The following is a 20,675-nucleotide window of genomic DNA, read 5'->3' on the forward strand; positions in this document are numbered from 1 at the left end:
CCTGAGGGTATGAGACCCTACCTCGATGAGAAAGAGGCAGCCACGTTAGCCGCAACTGCTAAGTTAGCGGATGAGTATGCGTTGACGCATAAAATGAAGGTTGCCCCGAGTAAAGGCTACCAGAAGGGTAGTCAGGACGGCGGGGAGAGTCCGCCGGAAAAGTCAGAAAGTAAGCCGGGGACTAGTGAAAAGGATAAGGTAGACCGGGAGCAGTCTGGTCGGAAGTCTCCTGGGGTCGTCTGTTATAATTGTGGGAAAGTCGGACACTTTGCGTCCAGGTGCTTTGCCCCAAGGAAGGAGACGGGGAAAGGAAAAGCGGAAATTTTGAATGGCTGTATCGAGCTGTTAAGTGAACCGCTAGGGAAGGACAGGTCTGAAAAAGTCCAGGAAGGGCGCGAGAGGTTTATCTCGGCCGGACTGGTGTCAGTGAAAAAGAGGTTAAAACCAGTTCCAGTGCGGATCTGGAGAGACACGGGAGCGTGTCAGTCACTAATACTGAAGAGTGTATTAGAGTTTAGCTCAGAGACCCAGACTGGGGAGGTAGAGGTCAAAGGTGTTGGGGAAGGGACAGAGTCAGTCCCTTTGCACCAGATACATTTACAGAGCAACCTGGTCTCTGGACTAGTCACGATCGGGGTGAGGTTCGAATTACCGATGAAAGACGTGGAAGTCTTGCTCGGTAATGACATCGCCGGAGGAATCGTGTTCCCAGTCGTGAGATTGACGGGTCAGCCTGCCAGCATGGAGGCCCCGCCCGCGATGGTGAATTTGGCTGAAACATTTCTGCCAACCTTGTATGAGACAGGGTGTAGTGAGATAAGAGGTAGTGAGGGAGCTGGGACGGACGTAGTAGTAGCCAGGAAAGAATTTGTGCAGACGCAGGAGCGAGGCAAGGGGCTGATGGGTTTTGCAGAGACAGCTCTCTCTGACACAGCCTTGACAAGGGAACTAGTAGGCTATTGTGCGGATGAGGAAGTGCTAAGGAAGAAAGGGAAATCAAGGACAGTATCCGCAGATGAGGAGTGGGGGGTGGTGCAAAAGAGTTATGGGGATGAGGTTTTTAACATGGCCCACGAGGTACCCCCCGGTGGACATTTTGCGGTGCTGGAGGAAACAGTTGGTGGAATCATGAAAGAGATTTACCGGCTGCCCAGGGGGAAAAATTTTATTGATCATGACCGACGCGAACTGGGACGGTCACCGGCTTTTGATATGCTAACAAACCTAGTCGGTGTTAGCGTGGAAATCAATGAAGCTAGGGGCCCCCTGATAAGAGAAAAGAACCATTTTGAAAAGACTAGGATGGGAACGGTCAGATGGGAGAAGGCTATTGTTTTGGCCAGGTCTACTGATAAGGTCTCTCCCTTAATCCCCGAACAAAGCGAATCTTTAGAAGGAGTAATTAAACGACTCGCACCTATGTGTTTGATTGTCCCGAGGAAATGCAAAGAACTGGGACGTTGGGTTATGTCGGTTACAATAGGGCGGCCAAGTAAACAACACCCATATTTTTTGAGTAATTCAGTGACTGAAGGGCTGATGAACACAGAGGTGTGTATTGGCAATTTAACACGGCTGTCTGAAGCCAGCTTGATAGTGAACCGTGGAAAAAATGAATTCGGCCACACGAATGTCACTTACCTGGGAATTGTGGTGACACAGGGGCAGCTGGCAGTGATGCAAGCTACAGTGCAGGCTATCGCTGACCTCCCAACCCCGACAGACAAGAGGGCCCTCAGAAGGCTCTTGGAGATGGTGGGGTACTGCAGGAAGTTTTGCAATAACTCTGCGGTCAATACCCGTCCCCCTCCTACTAAGCCCTTGCGAGAGAAAACTGAGTCGGAATGGGACGACCCTTGTTATTGTGGTCCGGGACAAAACCAAATGAGAGGTTACATTGGTCGCAATTCATCAGTGTTTTTGGCCACTATGAAGTTTGCTGAGTTGGAGCCTGGTCTAAGGGATTATTAATAACACGTGTAAAAGGAACAGAAAATGTGATGACTGTCTGTCAAGGTGTTGACAGCTTCAAATTCTCTGTATTAGCTAAATAACTGTTAAAGATGTATATTGTGTATGTATCAGATAATGTAGTCATGTTTGTAATTTTTACCTCCCGGTAAAAATCCTTAAAGGAGGGAAGTGTTACGAGAATACACATAAAATTAAGATGTTTGCTGGCCTGGGCTAGCATCAGTGGCATCAGCAGTTGGTCTGCTACCTGCCCTCAGGGGAAGGAGAGATAAGGAACAATGGAGCAGCGTCTGGAGATGTGTAATGAAGGGATGTGGGAGGAAGAGCTGTCTGGAGCGGCTCCCCCCCTTTGAACCCTGAACTGTTTGAAGTGATGGACAGGCGATACCCCAGCAGGGGGATAAAAAGGGACAGGTTCGCTAAGACAGACACACACGCCACCCGAGGTAACGAGACCCTGGAAGCGGTACGCTTCTCACGAGTGGGTGAGAAGTGCCAGACAACGACCAGGGTGGAAAGGTACGATCAGCGGGAACCCGGTGTGTGTCCGCCCTTGCCTGGGTGCCGGGTTCACTGCAGAGGATCGACCGCATCTGGAGGAGGGGTCACAGTCGGTGACCTCAGGTGACATCACCAAGGACCCGCCCAAATGCTGTTTGTGAGCCATCTCGCTGGTCTGTGAGTGAAGCTGTGCTGAATGATGAGTTGTTCCTATTCTGTCTCTCTTCCCCACCTTGTCCATCGCCATGACAACGATTACTGCGAACTGAACTACAAACTGGACTGAACTTTGAGTCATTTTGAAATTGGTCATTTACCCCTAGACAACGATAGAGCTTGATTGATGCTGTTATCTTAATTCTGTGCACATGTGTGGTTATCATTGTTGAATTGTTGCATTTATTATCCTTTCGATTACTGTGTTGCTTGTTTCTTCAATAAAACTTTCTTAGTTCTAGTACTCCAGACTCCAACTGAGTGATCCATTTCTGCTGGTTTGGCAACCCAGTTACGGGGTACGTAACACCTTCTATACGCTGATTTGTCACCACCTTTGATTCGGCCTACAACAGTAGTGTCATCAGCAAACTTGAATGTGGTATTGGAGCTGTGCTTAGCCACACAGTCATAAGTGTAAAGTGAGTAGAGCAGGGGGCTAAGCACACAGCCTTGTGGAGTACCCATACTGATGGAGATTGTGGAGGAGATGTTGTTGCTAATCTGAACTGACTGGGGTTTGCAGTTGAGGAAACGAGAATCCAGTAGCACATGGAGGTTTTGAGGCCAAGGTTTTGAATCTTATTGATTAGTTTGGAGGGCATGATATTGTTGAATGCCGAGCTGTAGACAATAATGAGCATCCTGATGTATACACCTTTGCTGTCCAGATGTCCTAGGGTTGTGTGAAGAGCCAATGAAATGGCATCTGCTGTAGACCTGTTGTGCCCATAGGCAAATTGGAGTCAATCAACTTGCCTTTCAGACAGGAGTTGATATGTTTCATCACCTACCTCTCAAAACACTTCATCACTTCATTCTCCTTATCTCTCTAATCTCTGCACAGCCATGCGCCTATCTAAACACATCTTAAATGCCTTTTTAATATTTGTCTCCATGTCTCCACTACCAGCCCTGGCAGTGCAGTTCAAGCACACACCACTCTCTGTGTGTAAAAAAAAAAATACTTCTCCTTCCCCTTTAAGGAAGGTTTGCTACAAGTCATGGACCTCTTGCCTCAGTAAGTTTAATCGACTGTTATCCTCTGTCTTCTATAAACAAAGCCAATTCTGAATACAACTGGCCAAGTTACTATGCATCCCATGCATCTTAATCTTGTGGGTGAGCCTACCAGGAGGTACCTTGTCAAATGCCTTGCCAAAATCCATGTACATAACATCCACAGCTCGTTTGTCACATCCTGGAAATCTGTTTATCAAGTCAGTGATAACTTGGCCATGCTGACTGTCCCTAATTAGGCTTATCCCCAAGAATCCTCCCCAAATAACTTCCTCCCACTGATGTGAAACTTCACTGGTCCATAGTTTCCAGGAGTACTCCAATTTCCTTTCTTGAATAACAGAACAACATTAGCTACTTTGCCCATGGCTAGAGAGGATACAAAATTTGTAGGCAATAGAAATATATTCCACATATAGGGTTAGTTCCTCTTCATGTACTGAAGAGATTTTGAGGATGTGGGACTGTTAGTCATGATTGTGCACTTTTAAAATTGCTATAAATTAATGTTTTATAGCAGTAAACTATGTACACAGCATCTGAAATAAAAAAAATCCTTGAACAACTGTTCATAAGGAGAACTGGGATAGAAGTTTGATAATACAGCTCCTCATAAATATTCCACTGTGCTGTTGAAAGTTGGGGTAACAATGGGTAGAATAATATTGTGTGCAATTCTGGATGGCTTCATGCTCATCAAGATATTTGTCTTTCATTTATTTGACACAAAGTTCATCTTTTTTTTTGTCACATATGTCAAAGGTGATATACCACACAAAACAAATCTGTAGTCCGATTTGGACCTCAATGATTTGAAAAATCATGTTTACTTGTGGAACAATCAGGTTGAACAAACTCCATTTTGTCTGAATTGGTGCTGTTTGAAAGACAAAGTACCAGAGGCTTCACTTACTGTAGCCAGGGGAGTTGCAGGATTTCCTAAAGCAAGGCATATTCATTAAATACATTAATCTCCTTTTAAAGATCTTGTTGATAATCTCCTGCCAGGAGAATCTGGCTAAATCCTGGAGGTCCTTTATACCCTCTTTGTCAAAGTACATACCTGATGGGTTTACTATACACTGTCAGGATAGATCTATAGAGTCTCTCAAAAGCAGAAGTGGAGGAGTATGCCTCATGATCAACTCGTCTTGGTGCACAAACATATCATATCAAACAATTCTGCTCACCAGACCTGAAATATCTAGCAGTAAAGTGCCGTCTTTTTTACCTACCATGGGAGTTCTCTGGGACCATTGTGGTAGTAGTTTACATTCCACCTCAGGCCAATGTCAAGCAGGCTTTAGATGATCTGAGCAATGGGATCAACATGCACAAAGCAGCGCACCCTAATGCCTTCACAATCGTTTTGGGAAATTTTAACCAGGCTAGTCTGAAAGAAATCACTAAGCAACTACCGTCAACAGATCACTTGCAACACCAGAGGAAACAACACACTGGATGGACCATTGCTATACCACCATCAAGAATGCCTACTGTGCTCTTCCACGCCCTCACTTCAGGAAGTCTGATCACCTAGCTGTACTTCTACTCCCTGAGTATAGGCAGAGACTGAAGACTACAGCACCAGCAGTAAGGACTAAGAAGGTATGGACAAGGGAAGCACAGGAGCGCTTACAGGACTGCTTTGAATCGGTGGACTGGACTGTATTCAGGGATTCATCTTTGAACCTGAATGCTGCAGTTGCTACTGACATTATTAAAACCTGTGTGGATGAATGTGTGCCCACAAAGACTTACTGTACATTCCCAAACCAAAAGCCGTGGATGAACCAGGAGGTACATCATCTGCTGAAGGCTAGATCTGTGGCATTCAAGTCTGGCAACCCAGGCCTGCACCAGAAAACCAGGTATGATTTGAGGAAGGCTATTTCAAGGGTGAAGAGACAATTTCGAATGAGATTGGAGGTGATATCAGATGCACGGCAACTCTGGCAGGGTCTGCAAGACATTACTTCCTACACAGCGAAACCCAATAGCATGAATGGCAGCGATGCTTCACTACCAGATGAACTCAACACCTTCTATGCTCACTTTGAAAGGGAGAACACAACTACAGCTGTGAAGATCCCCATTGCACCTGATGACCCTGTGATCTCTGTCTCAGAGGTTGATGTTAGGCTGTCTTTAAAGAGAGTGAACCCTCGCAAGGTGGAAGGTCCCTATGGAATACCTGGTAAGGCTCTGAAAACCTGTGCCAATCTACTAGTGGGAGTACTCAAGGACATTTTCAACCTCTCACTGCTTCGGGTGGAAGTTCCCATTTGCTTCAAAAAGGCAACAATTATACCAGTGCCTAAGAAGAATAACGTTGGCTGCCTTAATGACTCACCCGGTAGCACTCACATCGACAGTGATGAAATCCTTTGAGAGGTTGGTCATGACTAGACTGAACTCCTGCCTCAGCAAGGACCTGGACCCATTGCAATTTGCGTATTGCCACAATAGGTCAATGGCAGACACAATCTCAACGGCTCTCCACATGACTTCAGACCACCTGGACAACACAAACACCTTTGTCAGGATGCTGTTCATCGACTATAGCTCAGCATTTAATGCCATCATTCCTACAATCCTGATCAACAAGTTGCAGAGCCTGGGCCTCTGTACCTCTCTCTGCAATTGGATCCTCGACTTTCTAACTGGAAGACCACAATCTGTGCAGATTCTTTCCCTCTGCCATCCAATTCCTTGATGGACATTGAATCTTTGGACACTACCTCACTTTTATTTTAATATACAGTATTTCTGTTTTTGCATGTTTTTAAAATCTATTCAATATATGTAATTGATTTACTTATTTATTAGTATTAGTTTATTTTCTTTATTACTATTATTATATTTTTCTCTGCTAGATTAGGTATTGCATTGAACTGCTGCTGCTAAGTTAATAAATTTCATGTCACATGCCGGTGATAATAAACCTGATTCTGATTCCTGTATTGGTTGTCTTGGTTTCTTGAGACCACTCTCCTGGCACCTTCCTTCATTGTAGCATCCATTCATTGGAAACACTCCATTATAATAGGAAATTATAGTTATATAATGGTGTATCCTTTTAATAGTATCCTGGGAAGATCACCCTTGCTGTATTACATTGTGAGGACTGTGAGGAATTGCAGGGCATCAATGGAGATTGGTGTACATTGAGTTAAGAATGTTAGTTACAATGCGGTGTTACATATAAAAACTGGCCAGCTCTGTTCCATGAGTCTTGGATCTGAAATTTCCACACTATTTGCACTTTTATCCCAATCCCATTTTACTGTAATTAACATGCAAAGAAATTTCTTAAGCTACAGTGTACTTGAGTTCAAAAGTTCAAATTAAATGTATTATTATAGTACATATACATTCAGTGACTAATGAGTGTACGTTTATGGTCTGCTGCTGCTGTTGCCCGTCCAGTTCAAGGTTTGACATGATGTGCCTTCAGAGATGCTCTTATGCACACCATTTTTGTAACGTGTAGTTATTTGTGTTACTGTCACCTTCCTGTTAACTTGAACCAGTCTGGCCATTCTTCTCAGACCTCTCTCATTAACAACGTATTTTTGCTCAAAGAGCTGCCACTAACTGGATTTTCTTGATCTTTGCACCATTTTCTATAAACTCTAGAGACTATTGTGTGTGCCAGTCCCAGTGGATACTCAAATCACCCTGGCATCAACGATCATTCTATGGTCAGAGTCACTTAGATCACATTTCTTCCCCATTCTGAAGTTTGGTCTGAATAACAACTGAACTTCGTGATCATGTCTGTATGTTTTTTATGCACTGACTTGCTGCCACATGATTGGCTGATTAGATATTTGCATTAATGTGCAGGTGTACCTAATAAAGTGGCCACTGAGTGTATATTTCCATATACTACCTTGTGACTAATTTTCTTGCAGAGATTTTCAGGAAAAAAAGAAACACAATAGAATTTTATTACAAAACAACATAAACAGACAAAGACTGACAAACAATCTATGTGCAAAAGAAGGCAAACTGTGTAAATAAAAGTTAATACTGAAAACAAGATTTGCAAAGAGTGCTTCAAAGTGAGCCTGTGGGTTGTAGAATCAGTTCAGAGTAGTGGCGAATGAAGCGTTCCATGTTGGTTCAGGAGCCTGGGTAATAACTGTTCCTGAGCGTGGTTTTGTGGGACCCAAGGCTTCTGTATCTCTGCTCAATGGGTAGTAGCAAGAAGAGGACATGGACTGGAGAGTGTGGGGGTCTTTGATAGATGATGCTTTCTTGTAGCAGCGCTGCTTATAAATGTGCTCAATGGTGGGGAGAACTTTGCATACAATGTCGTGGGCTGAAGTGACCACTTTCTGTAGCATTTTCAATTTTTGGCCATTGATATTTCCATATCAGGCTGTGAACAACCAGTTAGGATTCTCTCCACTGTGCATCTATTGCTTTTGGTGACATATCAAATCTACATAAACTGCCAAGCCTTCTTTGTGATTTCACTTTCTGTATATGCTAGTCTGAGGACAGACACCAAGAAATTTAAAGCTGCTGACCCTCTCTACCTCTCTTCCCTAATGAGGACTGGTTCACGGGCCTCTGGCCTCTTCTTCAGTAATCATCTCTTTGGTTCTGCTAATGCTGAGTGCGAAATTGTTGTTGTGGTACCAGATTTCTAATCTCCCTCCAATTTATCACCATTTTTGATTTGGCTAAAAACAATGGTGTCTCATGAGGAAACATAAATACAACATTGTAGCTGTACTTAGCCACACAGTCATGAATGTAAGTAAATAGAGCGGGGGCTAAGCACGCATCTTGATGTTGCACCTGTGCTGATGATGATTGTGGAGAAGATGTTGCTAATCCATACTGACTGGGATATGCCAGAGAGGAAATCAAGAATCCAGTTGCACTGGGAGGTACCAAATCCCTTGGAGCTAAAGGATGAGTTTCAAGGGGATGATGGTGTTGAATGCTGAGCCGCAGTCAAATGGTTCCTTAAGGTTGTTATAGCCAGGTGTGGTAGTGAGGATAAGCTTCCACTTCCAATTAAATGCTCCGATGGCATACATCTCAACTAGCTTCCAACAACCAAGTCCAGCTCCTGGCCTTCAAGTGTGGCGGAGCTACGTCTATTGACAGGAGAAGGGAAAAGGCAGGTTACTGGTGCCTTAAAACCAGTTGTTTCAGGCAGATCAGGCTTGTCAGCTGTGGTTGCCAGAAAGAAGGAAAAGGGATCTCAAACAACTGCTGCTTTGTGGCCTCATGGGGGAGGCTTTGGGAGTAAACCCCAAGGAAAAATCTGGAGCTGGAGTCCCTAAGGTAGTCCTACGAGTTCAACTCTTTCGACACCACTGGTGGCAAACTGTATCAGTGTCTGCCTTTGGTTTGGATTCATCAGCTCTGTGGAGAGTGGAAGCGTGCTACATAGGCACCAGCTTGCTCCCTATATCATACCGCCCTGCATATCACATAGCCAGCTGGGACACACCGTCCATTGTCAACCCTGACCAACAGTGAGCCTCAAGGGACATCAATAAAGAGCATTCAGACCTTTGCATCTTTATTGTCCAGGTTTTTCCAGAGCTGAGTGAAGGGCCAATGAAACAGCAAATGCTGTTGACGTTTTAAATTAATACTGAGCAAAATGCTTAATGGGATGATACTGCAAGATGATAGACTCAACTTTGGGGCCAAATTTTTCAACAGAAATAACTGTCAGATCAACTGACAATCAACTGTGCTGATTGTTGTTTATCTGGAAATTGGGTAACGACTTCTGGTGATGACACATGAAGTGTTGAAGTGTTGAAATGTTGAAGTGAGAAGGTTACTGGTTTGCCAAAGTATGATGAAATATTCCCATTAACCTCACTTTGGAAGTATATTGGAAATATTTTTAAAATGTTAAATAACTAGTTGAATTCCCAACAGGTAAAAGGATTTAGACAATTAATTTTAAAATTAAAGTTAACTGCTAATGTAAGGTTTTGAACAGCAGATTGCAACCACAACCGATCTGATCCTGCAAATCATTACTATATTACCACACATGTTGCTGGTTAGACAAATACTATTCTCCGTAACAAATGTTAGAATAGAATAGCACTTCTGACAGAAGTGGACTCATCATTTTGTGCATCTGCTATTATTGATAAATTTTTGTAAGGTTCCCCATGATTTGCTGATCTGTACTACTTCAGGGCCTGAATTTACATGAAATGATAACTTTTAATCTTGGGTTAGGGAGATAAAGTAGAATAATGAAGACACATTGGGCCAAAAATAGTCCTTAATTTGTTATTGGTGTATTATTGTTAGAAGCACTGAAATACAATAGAAAGCATTATTTGCATACTATCTGGACAGAACATTCTATACCTAAGTATGTCAACATAGAACATAGAATAGTACAGCACATTACAGGCTGTTCGGCCAACAATGTTGTGCCGACCCTCAAACCCTGCCTCCCATATAACCCCCCCACCTTAAATTCCTCCATATACCTGTCTAGTAGTCTCTTAAACTTCACGAGTGTATTTGCCTCCACCACTGACTCAGGCAGTGCATTCCACACACCAACCACTCTCTGAATAAAAAACCTTCCTCTAATATCCCCCTTGAACTTCCCACCCCTTACCTTAAAGCCATGTCCTCTTGTATTGAGCAGTGGTACTCTGGGGAAGAGGCGCTGGCTATCCACTCTATCTATTCCTCTTAATATCTCGTATATCTCTATCATGACTCCTCTCATCCTCCTTCTCTCCAAAGAGTAAAGCCCTAGCTCCCTTAGTCTCTGATCATAATGCATACTCTCTAAACCAGGCAGCAGCCTGGTAAATCTCCTCTGTACCCTTTCCAATGCTTCCACATCCTTCCTATAGTGAGGCGACCAGAACTGGACACAGTACTCCAATTGTGGCCTAACCAGAGTTTTATAGAGCTGCATCATTACATCGCGACTCTTAAGCTCTATCCCTCGACTTATGAAAGCTAACACCCCATAAGCTTTCTTAACTACCCTATCTACCTGTGAGGCAACTTTCAGGGATCTGCGGACATGCACCCCCAGATCTCTCTGCTCCTCCACACTACCAAGTATCCTGCCACTTACTTTGTACTCTGCCTTGGAGTTTGTCCTTCCAAAGTGTACCACCTCACATTTCTCCAGGTTGAACTCCATCTGTCACTTCTCAGCCCACTTCTGCATCCTATCAATGTCTCTCTGCAATCTTCAACAATCCTCTACACTGTCTACAACACCACCAACCTTTATGTTGTCTGCGAACTTGCCAACCCCTCTACCCCCACATCCAGGTCGTTAATAAAAATCACGAAAGGTAGAGGACCCAGAACAGATCCTTGTGGGACACCACTAGTCACAATCCTTTAATCTGAATGTACTCCCTCCACCACGACTCTCTGCCTTCTGCAGGCAAGCCAATTCTGAATTTACCTGGCCAAACTTCCCTGGATCCCATACCTTCTGACTTTCTGAATAAGCCTACTACAGCACACTACAGACCTTTCGGCCGACAATGCTGTGCCGACCATGTAACCTACTCTAGAGACTGCCTGGAATTTCCCTAGCACATAGCCCTCTATTTTACTAAGCTCCAAAAGTCTTAAAAAACCCTATTGTATCCATAAAAACATAGAAAACCTACAGCACAATGCAGACCCTTCAGCCCACAAAGTTGTGCCGAACATAACCCTACCTTAGAAATTACTAGGAATAGGGTATAAAAGCAAGGAGATACTGCTGAGAGTTTATAAGACACTAATCAGGTCGCACTTGGAGTATTGTCAACAGTTTTGGGCCCCATATCTCAGAAAAGATGTGTTGTCATTGGAGAAAGTCCAGAGGAGGTTCACGAGGAGGTCCAGAATGAAGGGGTTAACACATGAGGAGTGCTTGGCACCTTTCGGCCTGTATTCACTGGAATTTAGATGAATGCGGGAGAAGCTCATTGAAACCTACTGAATGTTGAAAGGATTAGATAAGGTGGATGTGGGGAGGATGTTTCCTGTGGTGGGGGTATCCAGAACTAGAGGGCACAGCCTCAAAATTGAGGGATGACCTTTTAAAACAAAGGCAAGAAGGGATTTTTGTAGCCAGAGAGTAGTGAATCTGTGGAATGCTCTGCCACAGACTGCGGTGGAGGTAAAGTCCTTGGATATATTTAAAGTGGAAGTTGATAGTTTCCTGATGGGTCAGGGCATCAAAGGATATGGCGAGAAGGTAGGTGTATGGGGTTGAGTGGGATCCAGGATCAGCCATAATGGAATAAAGGAACAGACTCAATGGGCTGAATGGCCTAATTCTGCTCTGACGTCTTATGGTCTTAATCAATGCTCATGCCATCAGGTTGGATGCTACCCAGACAGAACATATGTTGTTGCTCCTCCAACCTGAGTATGGCCTCAGCACAGCAGTAGAGGAGGCCATGGACTGTCATGTCAGAATGGGAATGGGAAGTGGAATTGAAATGGGTAGCTACTGAGAAATACTGCTTTTAGATGGTCTATAAGTTTTGCATTAAATCTCTGTACCCATATATGAAAGTGGACAACTGACATTAGAAACATGAAGCCATTGAAAGAATGTACAACTTTAGAATTGTACTGTTGCACAGTCTCAGACAGTATAAAGCCAAGACCTAAAATACAAGGAAATGTTAAAGGTACTTGTATCATCAGATTTTTTGATTTTTTCTTTACAGAAATGAGGGTTACATACCAAGTAACTATGTTACTGAGAAGAAATCCAGTAATTTAGAAAAATATGAGTAAGTCAAACAGTTTTCTATTTTGCAGTCATACTATAGATTTTGTTTTGTGTTAAATTACCCTAAGTTTTAACTTAGGATAGCATGAGTTTAATTCCCACTCCAGACAGATGTGTTCAAAATCTAGGCTGATGTTTTGATGTCATACTGCAGGAATGCTTTATTGTCAGATGTGATACTAAACTGGTCCCATGGCATCTTTCAGAGACAGATGTGATATTGCCTGGTGGTATTGTGCACAGTGTGTATTTTTCACCCAGGATCTCAGAAGGTTATTTATTTTGCTACTTATGCAACCATATTGGTTGCTACATCTCTATACTTTGCAATATTGACTATGCTCTGAAAACATCGACTGTACCTGTTCCTATAGGTGCTGCCTGGCCTGCTGCATTCACCAGCAACTTTTATGTGTGTTGCTTGAAATTCCAGCATCTGCAGGTTTCCTCATGTTTGTGGCTCTGAAAATATTTATTGGTTTTGAAATGCTTTGAAATACCATGAAGTTGTGAAAGTTGCCATAAGGCAGCAAGTCTGTCCTTCCCCCAACATTCTTGTTCCACTCCTTCTCTTCCCTATTGTCCCTGCTCATCCCTTTCTCTTTTGTTCCATCTCTACTCATCCTCTCTCCTTTCCTGAAGAACCTCTATATTTGTCCTCTGCCCTTTTGCTCCTTTCTCTCTATTTTTTATCTTTGTCTTGATATCATAGGGTCTCTTTTTCCACCTCGGTCTCTGATCCCCATCCTCCTCCACAACAATTATTTTCTCTTTCCTAGTCAGGGGTTCCCAATCCTTCTTTTATGCCATGGACTTCTACCGTTAACCAGGTTGGGAACCCCTGCATCTGTTCCCTCCTATTTTTTTCTCTACTTTCTCCCATCTTTCCTTCTTCAGAAGGTATTGTGCTTACAATACATAATGCCGTGGAAGCAGTGGAGGCTGCATGCAGAGCAGAACACTGTGCTAGTAGATTGAAAGGCCCTTTCAGAAGGAGGGTGAGCAGACAGCAGTTTTCCAACCGGAACCTTGGCAATACAAGTTCACAGTGTCTATGCTTCAGTAAGGGCATTATCATTGATATCTATATCAGTGGCATAGCCATAGCTACAGCTTCATAGCTAATGCTTGATTGATAACCTGCAGGGTCCATGATGGCTGTCAATCAACCATTTACGCTAACCCTATACTAATCCTATTTTTGTTTTATTCTCATTTCAACGATTATTCATCTACGCTCTAGAGGCAATTTAGAGTGGCCCAACTAACCCATCAGCTAGGGATCTAAAGGGGCCGCCTTTTCCATTCATTATAATATTTTAGAGGCCATTGATAGTTTTTGTTAGAATAGATGTTAAAATAAATTTAAACTTGTTCTGCCAGAGACCAGAGATAAACATTGAACAGCACATGGGATAACTCTTCTTCTGTGACCTGAGGCACCTAATAGGGCTTTGGTTTAATTATTGTTAATCCCAAAGGCAGCACTTCTTATAGTGCCAAATACTCTCATTACTGCACCAAGCGTCAAACCAAGGTTTATGTAACCTGAATGGAAGGTGAGAGTGTAATCGAAACTGAGGCATAGCTGCCAATGATGTGAATAATAATACCTTTTGAAAATACAGGTTTTCTCCATTAATAGTAGCCCCCTCATTCACACTACTTTGTTAGATGAGGCTTTTTCAAAGATCATAATCAGAATCGTTCTAATCCATCCAACAGTCTAAAATAGGTTAATCATTGGATGAGGATGCAGGTGGCACGATTAGTAAGTATGCAGATGACATCAAAATGGACTTTGGCACACCAGCATGACTTTTAAAAATATAATATATTATATTAGGAAGAATTTACAAATGTGTAGTCCTTTTATCAACTTGGAATATCCCAAAGCTACAGCAGGCAAAATTCATACAAATTTCCTTGGGCTGCAAAAGTGTAAATAACTGGTTATAAAAAATTGAAACAAACTATAATGCTGGGGATACAGTTTGCTGGAAAGTACCTAATGCACTGATCCGTTTTCCTTTTTTGTCTAGGTGGTATTGCAAAAATGCTAATAGAAGTAAAGCAGAATATTTACTAAAATCTGAGGTAATGCTTAAATACGTTTTTTTAGTTACAAAGAAATTACACATTTTTAAAAAAACCGGTTGGATAAATTACTGATAAAGTCAAAAGGACTAGCACAAAATCTGGGCTACCTTTACAGTATTTCTTAACATTGCCTTTTTTTGCAAAATGTCAAATGTAGTAGTTGATATGTCAGATATACGTAGTTAATATATTACAGATTTCAGTATTATTACGAAATGTTAAAACTTTTATAAAAATTTATAAGAAGTATAAACCATTTATAAAAAGTATATAACATTTATAAAATGTTATATACTTTATTTAAATAAATTTTCTTAAGTCATACAAATTAAATTAAAATATGCCCTGTTCTTGTTTGAAGACATTTCAGCAAAATTTCATCAAGGCCACCTTGAATTATTTGTATTGATCTATTTCATAATCATTGCATATGCAGATGAAACATATTTTCCTTCAGTTTTATGAAACAGCATCAATTCTTAACACATACATGCTTCTTCTGTCCCCTGTTCCATTCCTTGCTTGATTAAGTCATCTCGCTTGATCAAGAGCTAAGCATCTCCCCAAAGTTACTGCATTACAGAAAATAAACCCCTTTAAAGTCACTTGTTGATGTAGTGCCATTACATTAGAACATAGCCCCATGGCTTCACCATAGCCATGGCCGAATTCAGTCTACCTCTAGTGACTTGTCAACCTCTTTCAAGAATTTATCCACCTCTGCCTTCAAAATATTCAAAAACTTATTCCCTTTACCTTTTGAAGAAGAATTTCAAAATTATAGCATTCTTTATGGAAAAAGATAGCTCATCTCAGTTTTAAAAGGGTGACCCATTACTTTTAAACAGTTGTTCCTTGGTTTTTATTCTCACATGAAAAGAAACATTCTTTCCATATCCACTCTCTCAACACTCCATGGTATCTTTTATATTTCATTCCAAGTCTCCTGTAACTTTTCTAAATTCAGGTGGATACAAGCCTACCATTTCATGTACCATGAGCCAATATCTTTTCCATCTTAGCTGTCGTGCCAGTCTACAACACAAATAGTATTCTTCCCTGCATGTGCTGCACATACATATCCAATAGAAAGATTAGTGCAGGAGCAGGTAGTTTCTTTTTGCTTTGTCTTATTGTTTTCCAAAATTAGAATGTGCATAACAGCAGTACAATTTAGAGAAATACGAAATGTTTTTTTCTGGTTGTAAGGAGCATCAGAAAATTTAACCTTTTTAAATTTCAATTTGCTTTTTAAATCATAGTTTAGAAGTGTTCTTGAATGTGAACAACTGTTTTGTTTGTATTAGTTTGAACATGCTTGACAGTTGTGATACCTTCCATTAGGTTGTAGTGGGTAAGCATAGACGTGGGAGTTGTTTTCATATTTTGTCTAGTTGTTCCAAATAAGGCAAAATTAAGTTGGCTAACGAGTAACTTCCTCTTTATTTTTATCTTGGGGCTTGTCTGATAAGAATTCTGTTTCCCAACACCATTTAACAACTGCCACATTGTGACCAAGCACCATTGTCTAGAGCTCAGTCACTTGTAGGCTGACATTCGAAAGAAGGCTAGGAAAAAGGGTAGATTGCAGATTTCAATTGCTATTTAACATTTCCGTTCTCCTTTTTAGTCCTCTGCTGTTTAAATTTTGTGATCTCAGTGAGTTATCTGCCTCTGAGACTCTTCACTTTGCAACTCAGTCCAAAACCCTGATCCTCTTTGCCCAAATCTAGCATTTAAATTGTCCTTTTATTTATCTGAGGATGACAACAAAATGTTAGGAAGGTCATTGATATGTTAGGCTTTATTGCCAGCTGCAAATTGTAAGTAAATTAATCTGATCAAAGTCCCAGATGGAGTATGGCAAACATATGCATCTCCTTCTGTGATTGAGTATACTTAACTGACAGGGTACCACAAAGTTTCATGAGATTGATTACTGGGAAGAATGGATTTTCCAATGACAAGAGATTGAGTTAGCAAGGTCTACGTCATCTGGCATTTAGAAGAATAAAAGGTAATCTAATTGAAATCCAGAAAATTCTGTGAAGGCATGTTGAAGTACAGCTTCCCTTGGCGAATCCAAGAAAAGTGTCATTATCAGGTTAAGTGATCAACCATTTAAATCTGTGATGTGTCTAAATTTCTCCACGTAGTGAAGTGAGTCTTTAAACTTCCTTAGCCAGTAGGTTCCAAATGCTCAATATGTTCAGTTTATTCAAGACTAATGTTGATCAGATTCTTTTTGCCAATGTACCAAATGGCCATTCCTGATCCAATGTCGTTTACGTTCCTTATCCAAAAAGTATCTGTTGTAACAACCAAAGAAAATGCAAGCTCAAAACCTAACCGCAACTTTTGTGAAATTGGTGCTAGATGACTTTTAAAATATTGTTTTTGTCAATTCTGCAGTGTTGCTTTTGTCACATTGGTAGTCTCTCTAAGGTATTTTGAATAGAAAACTTGCAATCTTAAGATCTTGGCCTCATCAGTTGATGAAGAACCTTTGAAGTGTAATCATCATTATAACATGGGGATACAATAAGAGTTAGGGCATAATAAGATTATCTGTTTTCAGGCAGTCATTGACAGCTAAATGTTGGTCAGATTGAGATTTATTATCACTGTCTTATATGGCATGAAATTTGTTATTTCGCAGTGGCAGTACAATGCAAAGGCAGAAAATTACTATAAATGACAAAATAAGTAAACAGTGCAAAAAGAAAGATAGGTAGTGTTCATGAGTTTGTGGACTGTTCATAAATCTGATGGCAGGGTTGAGGGCGGTGGTGTGGAAGAAGCTGTTTCTGAATCATTTGAGTGTGGGTCCCTGATGGTAGTGACGTGAAGAGGGCAAGTCCCAGATGGTGAGAGTCCCTAATGGTGGACGGCACTTTCTTGAGGCATCATCTCTTCAAGATGTCCCCAGTGGTGGGGAGGATTGCCCCATGATGTGGCTGGCTGATTCCACAACTATCTGCAGCCTCATGTGATCTTGTACATTAGAGCCTCCATACCAGGAGCTCTTCACCGTACTTCTATAGAAATTTGCAAGAGTCTCTAACATACAAAACCTTCTCAAAGTCCTAATGAAGTAGAGCTTTCTTTGTGATTGCATCTATGTGTTGTGCTCAGGACAGATCCTCTGAGGTGTTGACAAGCAAGAACTTAAAGCTGCTCATCCTTTACACCGCTGACTCCTCAGTGAGCACTCAATAAGGATTTGAGCTACAGATGGTGGCCTTGGGATGAAAAACTAATTTTGTTTCCTTTCCAGAGATGCTGCCTAACCTGCAGAGTGTCAATCAGTATCTCAATTCAAATATGGCACTCTGACTGTCTTGTACCCATGAAATACTTTATTGAAATGCCTGTTGAAATTGCATGTTTTAACTCCTGGAGAGAAGAATAAAATTCATAATCTTCTGTTTATGGGTATGCCATCCCAATCAGGATTATAAAAGTAAAATGCCTTCAGTTTATTCATTAAATTTATATTAATTCAAGGGGATTTTGAGGTGAAATCAACTACTAACTTTGCACTTGTTCATTTACTTTGTATGTTATCACTTTGTGGAGATATTAATTTTTATTTATTTTACAGGATAAAGAGGGAGGATTTCTTGTGAGAGATTCCAGCCAGTCTGGGATGTACACAGTTTCTCTTTACACAAAATTTGGAGGGTAAACGTTCAGTTTATTTACTTATGGGTTATTTGGTTTAATATTAGAAATATTCATTTTCCCACTTGGTGTGGTTGGGAAGGCTTTGAACCGCTTGCATCTGGCATTATGACATATAGATTTGATTCTCACCTTTGGATTATTTAAGTAAATTATATTTTGGATGACTACACATTATTTTCACCTATATAGAACTGTTAATATTTGAATGCTTGTTTCAATAACTAAGCATGCCTTTTATTTGGGTATATCAACTACAGTTTGGTTTTTGAAAGAACTGTTGGCAGTTGACTTTTGGTTTCAAGTTCATTGTTTGACTTAATTGATGCAGTAAAATAAGCTAGCAAAAAGAGCTGTGGGGTGAGAGGGAACACTGAGGTGAAGTTGGTTAGAGAAAACTGCAGGATTTTGACCTCTGAAGCAGACTTATTTATTTTAAATTTTTTTACACTGAACATGACGGAAGGCGTCTAATCCAAGAAGTATACCAACCATTTACAGGGAAAAAGAAATACACAGAATTTATGAAAAATTATGTAAACAGACAGTCAATGTGCGAAAGAATACAAGCTGTGCAAGTAAATCTAACACTGAGAACATGAATTGAAAGTGAGTCTGGATTATAGAATCAGTTCAGACTAGTGGTGATTGAAGTCTTTCCTGAATTATAGAAACATAGAAAATAGGTGCAGGAGTAGGCCATTCGGCCCTTCGAGCCTGCACCGCCATTTATTATGATCATGGCTGATCCTCCAACTCAGAACCCCGCCCCAGCCTTCCCTCCATACCCCCTGACCCCCGTAGCCACAAGGGCCATATCTAACTCCCTCTTAAATATAGCCAATGAACTGGCCTCAACTGTTTCCTGTGGCAGAGAATTCCACGGATTCACCATTCTCTGTGTGAAGAAGTTTTTCCTAATCTCAGTCCTAAAAGGCTTCCCCTCTATCCTCAAACTGTGGCCCCTCATTCTGGACTTCCCCAACATCGGGAACAATCTTCCTGCATCTAGCCTGTCCAATCCCTTTAGGATCTTATACGTTTCAATCAGATCCCCCCTCAATCTTCTAAATTCCAACGAGTACAAGCCCAGTTCATCCAGTCTTTCTTCATATGAAAGTCCTGCCATCCCAGGAATCAATCTGGTGAACCTTCTTTGTACTCCCTCTATGGCAAGGATGTCTTTCCTCAGATTAGGGGACCAAAACTGCACACAATACTCCAGGTGTGGTCTCACCAAGGCCTTGTACAACTGCAGTAGTACTTCCCTGCTCCTGTACTCGAATCCTCTCGCTATAAATGCCGGCATACCATTCGCCTTTTTCACCGCCTGCTGTACCTGCATGCCCACTTTCAATGACTGGTGTATAATGACACCCAGGTCTCGTTGCACCTCCCCTTTTCCTAATCGGCCACCATTCAGATAATAATCTGTTTTCCTATTTTTGCCACCAAAGTGGATAACTTCACATTTATCCACATTAAATTGCATCTGCCATGAATTTGCCCACTCACCCAACCTATCCAAGTCACCCTGCATCCTCTTAGCATCCTCCTCACAGCTAACACTGCCATCCAGCTTCGTGTCATCTGCAAACTTGGAGATGCTGCATTTAATTCCCTCATCCAAGTCATTAATATATATTGTAAACAACTGGGGTCCCAGCACTGAGCCTTGCGGTACCCCACTAGTCACCGCCTGCCATTCTGAAAAGGTCCCGTTTATTCCCACTCTTTGCTTCCTGTCTGCTAACCAATTCTCCACCCACACCAATTCCTTACCCCCAATACCGTGTGCTTTAAGTTTGCACACTAATCTCCTGTGTGGGACCTTGTCAAAAGCCTTTTGAAAATCCAAATATACCACATCCACTGGTTCTCCCCTATCCACTCTACTAGTTACATCCTCAAAAAATTCTATGAGATTCGTCAGACATGATTTTCCTTTCATAAATCCATGCTGACTTTGTCCGATCATTTCACCACTTTCCAAGTGTGCTGTTATCACATCCTTGATAACTGACTCCAGCAGTTTCCCCACCACCGACGTTAGGCTAACCGGTCTATAATTCTCCGGTTTCTCTCTCCCTCCTTTTTTAAAAAGTGGAGTTACATTAGCCACCCTCCAATCCTCAGGAACTAGTCCAGAATCTAACGAGTTTTGAAAAATTATCACTAATGCATCCACTATTTCTTGGGCTACTTCCTTAAGCACTCTGGGACACAGACCATCTGGCCCTGGGGATTTATCTGCCTTCAATCCCTTCAATTTACCTAACACCACTTCCCTACTAACATGTATTTCGCTCAGTTCCTCCATCTCACTGGGCCCTCTGTCCCCTACTATTTCTGGAAGATTATTTATGTCCTCCTTAGTGAAGACAGAACCAAAGTAATTATTCAATTG

The 20,675-nt window shown here is 41.6% G+C and overlaps 1 protein-coding gene across 4 annotated transcripts in view; it reads left to right on the plus strand.

Moving 5' to 3' along the window:
• The window catches only part of tec (tec protein tyrosine kinase), a 173,754-nt gene that overhangs the window by 109,117 nt on the left and 43,962 nt on the right, over nt 1-20,675 (plus strand). For all 4 annotated transcript variants that reach the window (XM_063043186.1, XM_063043183.1, XM_063043185.1 and 1 more), the window contains 3 exons: nt 12,420-12,485; nt 14,527-14,581; nt 18,189-18,268. In XM_063043186.1, coding sequence (XP_062899256.1) covers nt 12,420-12,485; nt 14,527-14,581; nt 18,189-18,268 — 201 coding nt within the window. The remainder of the gene's footprint in view (nt 1-12,419; nt 12,486-14,526; nt 14,582-18,188; nt 18,269-20,675) is intronic.

The sequence above is a fragment of the Mobula hypostoma genome, chromosome 3, assembly GCF_963921235.1.
Source record: "Mobula hypostoma chromosome 3, sMobHyp1.1, whole genome shotgun sequence".
Taxonomy (NCBI): domain Eukaryota; kingdom Metazoa; phylum Chordata; class Chondrichthyes; order Myliobatiformes; family Myliobatidae; genus Mobula; species Mobula hypostoma.